The sequence below is a fragment of the Parambassis ranga genome, chromosome 10, assembly GCF_900634625.1.
Source record: "Parambassis ranga chromosome 10, fParRan2.1, whole genome shotgun sequence".
In the NCBI taxonomy this organism is placed as follows: domain Eukaryota; kingdom Metazoa; phylum Chordata; class Actinopteri; family Ambassidae; genus Parambassis; species Parambassis ranga.
In genome coordinates this window covers 8,711,357-8,721,306 of record NC_041031.1, presented here as the reverse complement: position 1 = coordinate 8,721,306, position 9,950 = coordinate 8,711,357, and the positions used below count along the sequence as shown (strand labels likewise).

The 9,950-nt window shown below is 39.0% G+C and overlaps 1 protein-coding gene across 1 annotated transcript; it reads right to left on the bottom strand.

Moving 5' to 3' along the window:
• Nucleotides 1-2,012: 2,012 nt before the first annotated feature.
• On the bottom strand, nt 2,013-8,821 carry mchr2b (melanin concentrating hormone receptor 2b). Its single transcript, XM_028415740.1, has 2 exons — nt 8,157-8,821; nt 2,013-6,470 (listed from the first exon to the last, which is right to left on the bottom strand). The coding sequence occupies exons 1-2, from the start codon at nt 8,558-8,560 to the stop codon at nt 5,831-5,833; spliced, it is 1,044 nt and encodes a 347-aa protein (XP_028271541.1). The 5' UTR covers nt 8,561-8,821; the 3' UTR covers nt 2,013-5,830.
• Between the last annotated feature and the right edge of the window lie 1,129 nt (nt 8,822-9,950).

Below are 9,950 nucleotides of genomic sequence, written 5' to 3'. Positions count from 1 at the left end.
TTCTAATGTCAGAACGTTGATGTGGCTTTTTTCCAATATTAAGTTGGGTGTGAGGAGAGAGACTCACTGTGCTTAAATTAAAGAACGTATCAGCTCAAAAAGCAGCTCAATGATTCGGCTCAGGCAATTTTAATGGATTTTATGATTTGGCATAATTAAGACAAGTACTGGTTGTCCAAAAGATGCATATGCATCATGTTCTAGTGTAAGGAAAGGCACTCACATTACACAGAGTGTTAGAGGCAGATGAAGAAGTAGCTACAATTTGGCTTGTCACCTTTGCAACCCAGAAAGCAGACACATTTTTTTCAATAGTTTTGTATAAGAGTGTATTTTAATACAATAGTTTAATTCACTGTTTTTTTCAGAGTTCAGTTATGCTAGTAATATGATAAAAACCTAGAACCTACATGGTTTATGCTGATAACAGCTATTTATTGGCATAATAACTTTTTCCAAATGGAAGGAGCAGCAGCAAAATTCACCACCTCATTTCTGACCTCTTGAAATGATCTCAGTAATTTCCTAAAGCAGCTGATGACAGAAGTTATATAGAAGTTACTAAAACCTTGGAAGGACAAATTTCTGCTGTGGATAAATGCAGATTTATCTTTTTTTTTAATAGCAGGATGTTTGCTGGAATGGAGTTTACTCATAATAAAGCACTGTTCCCATTTAATGTGAGTGTATGCCGCCAGAGTGAAATACTGTGACTCAATCATGGGTTTTTAACAGCATTTTGAAAAACAATGAGGCTCAGATAAAATAAATGAGGCTCAGACGGATATAGAGACAGTGTTTGTTAGGAGAATCGATTTTTTTATTTTTTTTTTGGTCTTTTTATTAGAGTTGTTGACAACAAGAATAACTGTCCTTTAATTAAGTTTGTTACCAAAACTTACTCATTAATAAGAAAACATTAATAGACTTCACTGGGGACAGTGAATCATGTTCAGCCAAATATTTTGACAAATAAATAAATAACATGGCATCAGTGTGCGGGGGGACAGGTTGATTTTTAGCTTAAGTGTTGGTGTGGAGGCGCAGAACTGTACAAACTACTGATTTATACAAAAGTCACTGGACTCCCACACAATATCCACCTGCACAGAGCAATATTTTTTAACAGCACCATCAACATAAGGGCAGCTGAAGTTTTCACGGTCTGTGTACATTTACTAGCCATAGCCCCAATAACTAAGGACTGTAAAGAACTGCCCAGATTCTCTGCATGCAGTGATCCTCTTCAATGTTTCAGCAGCAGAGCGAAATATGTGTCAGGCGTGCATCTTTTATAATACCGTGATCATAGTTCTTTCCCTAATGCAGAAAGAAGAAAGTTTGTCTTCTTTTCTTCGGGCCCGAGACATGCGTGTAAAGAATCCATAATTTGATTTATGTTGTCTCCAAGGGGACTTAAAGGGATCTGCTTCACTGAGATAGGAAAGAGACGTCAGTGCAGAGTAAAGGTGAGGAGAAAATCATGTGATTTATTTGTTGTCCCAGACCATAAAAGGACTGCTGTCTTGACCATTTATTCACTCAAGGCTGGAATGTGGCTTTAGTGTAGAACAGGTGCTGTGAAGAGGAGGGCAGGAAGACATGATTAACTCATTTAATCCTTAATAATGAAGTGCCAACACTCACTGTAATATCTTATTTTGACTAAAGAGCTGAAAGAATTACATTTATAAAAGTTGACAGAGCGGGAGGAAGATTTTTGGACTGAGATATCAGGAGCTGAACACACACAGGCAACAAGTTGATCTTCAGTCAGACAGGTTCATATTAATACTGAAGGGACCGAAGATGTTCTCACCATGCATACGTAGAACACTGGGGGACTTGGGGACCCGCATCTGGAAGCAATCTACATGCCTAGGTGAAGCTGTTTTCCTCTGTCTGACTCGTCTAGCAGCCATCGGGGGGGCCTCTTAGCTGATGTCTAGTGTTACTTGATTGACAGTTTTACCTGTACAACAAGGGCACAGGGAAAAAAAAGCAGAGATCTGTTCTGTTCTGTTTTCACTTTTATTGGGAGTAATGGGAGGTTCCATTAAAAATGAAAGTGTACAATTTCCCCAGGAACACACACACATTAAACTATATACAGTCTTTAAATTCAGATTTTCCGATGATTATACTTAGCTGATCTCATCCAGTTTAATTATGGTTGACAGCTGAATAATTAATTATGTTCTCAGGCAGCACCTAGAGAGTTTGACATTTGGAGATGTACAGTTAATTGCCTTTTTTTCTGAGAGTTGGATGAGAACGCTGCTGACATGTTTGTGCAGCTGCCCACAGACAGACTGGAAACAGAAACAAAAGCCAGTCTGAGATGATTAAGTTAAATCTCTGGATACAAGAAGGACTGTAAAAATATTGACTAAGTGTTTGTATGAGTGCTGTTGGTGAAGAGTTGGGTGTGTTCAGAAATGAAGACGCAGACACTGGACCATGGTCTTAACCTGTTTTGGTAGACACAGCAGCCAAAAGTCAACCTTCTGCCTTTCTTATGGACTTTCAGAATAAACCATTAGAGATGAAATAAGCAACTTCTTCACCATGACAACAACTTTGAATTTGAAAGTATAAATGGCATTGAGGGCAGCATTTGCCAAGGAAAATAACTGTAGCTATGTAGCTGGTATGTTTCACAGATGGGATTACATATCTATCAATTAGTGTCCTTTAAATTTACTGATTTTGTAACCCTGATTTTTATTTAGCTGTGTCCAAAATCTTCAGATTAAACTGAACCAATCCTAAAACATTCATGATATCCCTCCATCCATCTTTCTCAGTAATAAAATCACTATGGTAGAATCCAGCTGAGCTATTGAATCTGTCTGCAGCTTGAATGTGTACTTGTTATGAACTGACTTCCATAACACATTGAAATCCACAGTAAATAACACATGAGCTTATGTCAAACACTGTGAATAGCAAAGATAATTGCTTTTGTTTGATGTGACTGAGGACAAGGATAAATCTGGAATATTACATCTACACCAAACACTGATCAAAAGACTCATTTTCATTATAAACCCCTGATGTGTAAAATGGAAAATGACATTTTTGTACACTGCTTAAACCACAGACAATGCAGGCTGTGTCTATGTGCACTATTGATAATGTGGAAAGATGTGTGCTCTGTACAATAATGTGTCAAATCTTATAAACTTCTTTAACATTTAGATACAATTCACTGCAGGTCATACTTAGACTATAACATTTACATAAGCTTTAAAGCATTTCCTTGGCTGCTTGACAGTATGATACATCATATCAATGTCAAGGTTGGGTTGAGCTAGAGGGCTTCTGTTCCCTGATTTAGAAACATGTAGGATGTAGACAGAAACATTTAAGAAAAATACCACCAATCTAACACTTAGTTTGAAAAACATCATCATAGGAGAAAGTATAGTGGCATCACAAATCCCAGACAGTCCCCAGAGGTGGAGGTGTGGTGGACGAACAAACTTAGGAAACAGCAGCATGTCTGTATTTACGCCTGCGTTTAGGCAAAATATGGCTGTGGTGCTTCAATTGGGATCTTTTTTTTGTCCCACCATACCTTATCTATGCAGGTGAACAGTCAGTTTGGATTTCCATTGTTCATGATCACAGTTGAGACTAAGATTATATAATACTTCCATGTGTCCTTCTGATGATCAAAGACAAAATACAAAAGACTTCTTTTAAAAACAATGTGTTCTGAGAGTCTGGAGGAGCTAATCCTGTGTTCCATTCAAAGGCAGACATTTTCCTCCAAGTCATCCAGGTACATAACATAAACAAAAAAAATGCTGACCATGACCAAACTGCCAGCCAATCTCAGTCCACTGCTATGATGACTCTTTTACTCCCCATTCACAATCCCAGGTCCACAATCTGGGAGCCACTAACTTACCAGGTCAGTTTGTTTGTGAGAATTTTGCATGTATTCTAACTACCACAACTCATTTCTACTACACATATTAGCCTGAGACCAGCAGCCGGATCAGCCCAGCTGGCTTTGATCAAATGACACAGCAAAAGAAGAATCATATACACTGCCTGGCCAGACACTCTAATATTTCATTGGACTGTCTTTATCTTTGGTTATGGCATGCATTCGCTGTGGAATTGTTTTGATGAGCTTCTACAATGTCGCAAGACTTTGATTTCCGTCCAGTTTTGCTTATGTACTCGATGCTTAATGATGCTGAACTTTACTTCACAAAAACTGTAACTTAATAATAAAACAGATATTTATTAATACATCCTTGGTTTCTACATCCTCAGTAACTGGTTGAAATGTTTGTAGATGTGAGTTTATTCATTAAAGCACTCCTACTATAATAATAAACTAATAGTATACTAATATACTATTAGTATTATTATAGTCCTCAGATTTGTCCTTAGCATTACCATAAATGTTTCTAATATCTCAAATGATAATGCAAATACAATTTTCCAGGCCACTGGTCATTAAACATAGTTACAGAAAAGATAGTAATTGAATATTATGACCAGTCTTTCATGCTGTCTTTGTTGTCTCTGTAATATCACTGTATTTGTCCCTATCACAAAAATACATGTCACAGGAGAACAGAAACACACATCAGACACGGATGACCAAAACATCGCCATTAAGAGCTATAGTTGTTTTTCACCAAACCTCCTCAGACCTGTCAGAGGTGTGTTCTTTTAGCTGAGAACAGGACAATGGTGAGTGTCACACATTGTAGTAGCCACAGGTTTCAGAGGTTTAACAGGCTTTAAGCAATGGATCCCAGATGCTGCAAACCTTCCATCAAAGTAGAAATCTAAAGGGTATTTTATGCTGCCCTTTCCAGCGATTTCAGTCCAAAACACAGAGGAGTAGGCTCCTCCTGACCTAACACCAACAAAAAACAGACTAGTGTTCTACGTTCACGACGAACTGACAGTATTTCTCTTTAAACACCACATTTATAGCAAACAACTGTCATGAAACGATGTGCTGATTTCCATTAATCATCAAACACTCATGAGATACAGTACCGTGTACAACAGTCACCAGGTTGTGTTAGTAACAGATGAGAATTACAAAACCATGTTAAAGATACAATTTAGTTGTTTCTTTGATGACTGACATTAAAACTGCCACCATGTTTTTTTTTTCAGAAGTGCTTTGTCTTTTTTTAAAACGATTACACACATTAGATTACATTACTGAAAAATATAAAGGCTTATCACTTGTGACAAAAGCTCTATAAATGGTTAATAAATAACTGAATCATGTTTTACACACCGAGAAAAAATAGAATTACCGGAGTGATCTGGCTGATCTTAGGGCATAACCAGTTAATTTACAAATGACCTATAATCTCTAATCAATGCAGACTTTGGCTAATTAGGAGGTGGGGAGCAACGATTTTAACCGTTATAAACTCTTTGGTTACGAATTATAAGCCCTTATAAGGATTTCCTTATAAGGGCTGATGATTGACGTCCTGCTGCACAACTCATACAGCGATGTAGTACAATTCAATTTCACCATGAGCCTAAAGAGGTCAGCGAACAGACACTTTTACAGTGAGACTGCTAAATATTATAACATTTCACACATGCAACATGTTCATGTTTGCCCACAATAGCTTTCACAAGCTGCTCTTGACCATTGTCACTAACCAGCATGACACTGGATGTAGCTTGTGAAAGTTCCCAGTACAAAACAAACAAACAAACAGACAGAGCCACCTGAATTTTACAGTTAAAGTTTCAGAGCTGGAGAGTGTTCCTGACCTCCATTTTGTTGCAAGCAGCACAACATTTAAGTGTGTACTGTATGAAAACATGATTAGATGACTGTACAGCGGTAATTGGGGTCGTTTGTCGAACTGTTACCATCTGGTTTGACCACTGTGACCTTGGATGAGTGCTGGGAGCTTTGCAGTGCATTCCTGCGGCAGAGACGCTCGCGGTAATTCTGGGCAAAGATGAGCAACATGAGCGGGTTGATGCAGCTGTGGGCGTAGCTGAGGCAAATGCTAATGTTGTAGGCATAGACAAAAGCGATAGTGGGTGTATTGTTGCTCAGGTTGATCACCTGGATAACGTGGTAGGGCGACCAGCAGACGAGAAACACAGCAATGACCATAACCACCATCTTGGTGGCTCTTTTAGCCCACACGGACTGCTTACGTTTGACCCGGCGGATGGAGCTAAAGACATGGTAGAGGGTGAGTGAGTAGAAGGTGCTGATGATGATGAGGGGGATGATGAAGCCCAGGATGGACTGGTAGAGGGTGTACCAGTACATGTCCTCAGGTCCATCCAGGTACATCATGCACACCTCCAAATGCTGTCTTCGGACAACCTTGGCGTACATCATGACGGGAACAGTGAGGAGGAAGCTGCCTAGCCACACCAGCATGTTGATGATGACGGTCCACTGCACGGTCCGCTTCTCTGAGCTGGGATGCACAATGGCTATGTACCTAAAAGTGGAAGAGGAGTTGACTCTTTTATACTGTCTGAAGCATAAATGACAAAAGCAGCTTTGTCTGAAGTGCATGTAAAAACATTTGTTGTGCTTTAAGAGGCAGTTTTCATCCTTGATAAGTTCAAAGAATCAAACAAGGCAAAGAGAATGTTGTGTTGCTGTGAGCCTGTCAGAATAGCACAGTGACAGATGAGTGTAATTCAGTTTGCTTATGTGCATTTACATTTAGATATATAAGAATAATTACCCAGCTGAAGTGGAGCAAATCACACTATTTCCATGTTTCATGTGCCTGACTGGTCCAACTGGATTTAACAAGCTCAGACAGGCCAAAATTCCTGTGATTTTCATCACGACATCCTGCTAAATTGCAATGATCCTAGCTATCAATAGTACCAAATAAACAAGAGCTGATGTCCTTCACTGACGTTAAATAGATTTATGCCAGACGATTAAATCAGGAAGTGCGGATCCAGAGCCAGGAACAGACTTACTGATGTGGATCATCATTAGTTTACACCTTAGACTGAATATTTGCACCTTGCAATTTATGTATGCCTCATCTTCCCACGTGCTGAACTTATTCGTTTCTAACATTTCGATATTTCTTGAATACCTTTGCACCAGCATGTAGAAACGGTGACACATTTAACGTTCAACACTTTCACAGTTGTATTTAATTCTGCTGAGAATTTCAGATTCATCCACAAAACCCCTATGAAATGAAATTACACAGCAGCTTCAGATAAAGTGGAAGAAGCAAAAAACACTACTTTCACTGATTACAAGAGTGTCTTTGTTGACACACAAACAAGATCCCAGAGAGATGTGGCCCCACAATTATTCCAGATTTGAGCATATATGCTTTTAAAATGATGTTTCCTTTTGATGTTGAAAATGTTTCACTGCACTCTGAAGATATTTAGATTATATAGGACTCATGGCTGAGAGCTGCAGCAATTGAAGACTACTCACTAAGTCTCAGGAGACGGCTATTTTATTTCTTCAGCTCTGTGACAGGCGCAACACAATCAAGCTTGTTTGATCTCAGCATGGGATCAATGTCTGTAATAAGCTATTTTGGAAGGGTTGGAGTCCTTTTTTTTCCCCAAAGAGCTATCTGACTAAAGTTTAATGACTTTTTAAAAACACTATTAAAGAGATTTAGGATGAGTTTGGATGCTTTAAAGACATTTCTGTCATCAGGTAGATCACCATGCACAACAGGTACAATGAGTTCCTCTAATGACCCTATAGAAATGCATTATGTGCATTATTCTTAAGATGCATCCATTACAGCTCCTGATGCAGACATTATACCTTCAAATGGAGATGATTATCAGGTCAGTATTGATGTAAAGCACTGGTTTAATTGTCCTGGATGTGTTCAGGTCGTAAACATGACACATAAATCCTTTATAAAGAGAACATTGTGTCTTCAGACTGTTGGCCTGCACACATAATTGCCTCTCTTCAGTGTTTTAGATGGACCGAGCAGTCATTACTGCACTATGAATGTGTAAACATGCATTTCATTTGGCAAACTAAATACTCTCTAATTAAAATGAAGAGGAGCACTGTCTTAAATCTCAGGCTGCTGTAGACACTGCATCCTTATTCCATGTAAATAAATGCATCTATGCGTAAAAGCAGCATTTGTGAAATGAATACATTTACTCACCGATCAATGCACAGCACAGTAACAATGCCCACTGTGGTAAACTGGTTGCTGACATCCACCACCACAACCGCTTTGCACATAAAGTTTCCGAAAACCCATTGCCTGTCTCTGACCAGCTGGTGAATGTTGAAAGGCATCACGAGCAGGAACAGCATGTCTGCTATGGCCAAGTTCAGCACGTAGATGTCCGAAACCATTTTCTTCTTACACGCCGCCACCGCGTAGATAACCAGTCCATTGGCTATAACTCCAACTGAGCACAGGATGCCGTAAATTGATGGAAAAATATGCATGAATGTAGTGATGTCGATATGACTGTAAGGCGTGGAAGTAGAGTTCAGACATGACTGCTCAGTAAAGTTAAATGTTTGGTTATATTTGCAAAGCATGTCCGTGTTGTTCATCTTCAGATCCTCTTTATAAAAAAAAAGTCGCCTCAGTGTGGTTTTAATCAAAGTGCGCACGGAGCGTCTCCTCTCCAAACTTGGGAGGCGACAAAAGTTGCGCACTGTCTAGCGCGTATCCTCTTCTCTGGAGCCGGACTCCCTCACACTGATTCTATGATTTCAAAGAGAAGAACACGCAGAATGTTCATAATGCAATTTAGGCTGCCTACATGTGCACTGATGCCCTTTGGACATGTTTATCTCTGAGAGCAAACTGTGTTCTATCACTACCCTGCGCATCTGCTGCGGCTTCACCAAACACAGCGCAAGCCTCAGCAGACACGAGTTCCCTCCCTTCTAACATCATTTGCTGGGTTGTGTAATGAAGCCACTTTCGACTGACAGCACGTCTTGACAAGAAAATGGTCAGTAGGGGGGAGAGATTTTTCAGCAAACAAACAACAAAACTATTATCTACAAACTATACCATAAACATTAGTAAAGCTGACTACTAATTTAAGGCGACAGTCCAGTGGATTAGGGAGGTTTTATACAGAGACTGCTAAAACATTTTTATATTGTTTACTATAATAAAAGCAGATTGTAAGGTCAGTGTTGGAGGCTGCGGCCATCACTTCGTTAACAGCACCGGATTCTGTGGAACTCATAAGAATTAGATTCACCCAGCAAACTTGCCATACAAATTATCCATCTAGAAATGTTCTATAGCTGTAAACATGTTTATTTCTGGAGTAAAGTTGAGCTTCTTAACATGGAGGTCTGTGGAGAATGACTCACTTTCTCAGCCAGCTGCAACTATAGCCAAGTGAGGAGCTTTTTTCTTTTTTTGTCATGTTGTATAAATATGTAATTCCATCATAATATCATAAAAAGCAGTAAAGCAACAAGTGTTAGCTTTTTCTATACAATCTGTGGAGAGCAGACCATATGCAGAGCCACTGTCAGCAGTACTGTACTTGACTGTCTTTGTATTTATAACACTAAAACACCAGCGGGTAATATGTGGTGTTCTCAGATTGTTTGTGCTCTACTGGTAAAAACTAAGAACAGAACATGTTGAAATGAATTCACTGCAGCAGGTGACTTACTGTACATGAAAAAAATGACGTCTTAAATAAGGAAATAATCTGCAGCATGTTTATTGGTGCTGTTCATTTTTGTTTATCAGACGTTTGACTCAGGTTTGGAGCTATTCCTCTTCAGGAACAGCAGTATTTGGATGAAATAAATATACCACAGCCTTTTAACTTTATACCCTTAAGGCACTATGAAGATAAAAGTATTGGGAACTTTCAGACTACAGTACTATTGAGGTTTTTGCTTTTGTTATTCCAACACCAGAAGATTTATGTTCCTTCGTTTATTTCAGTTAAAACAAACACATGTC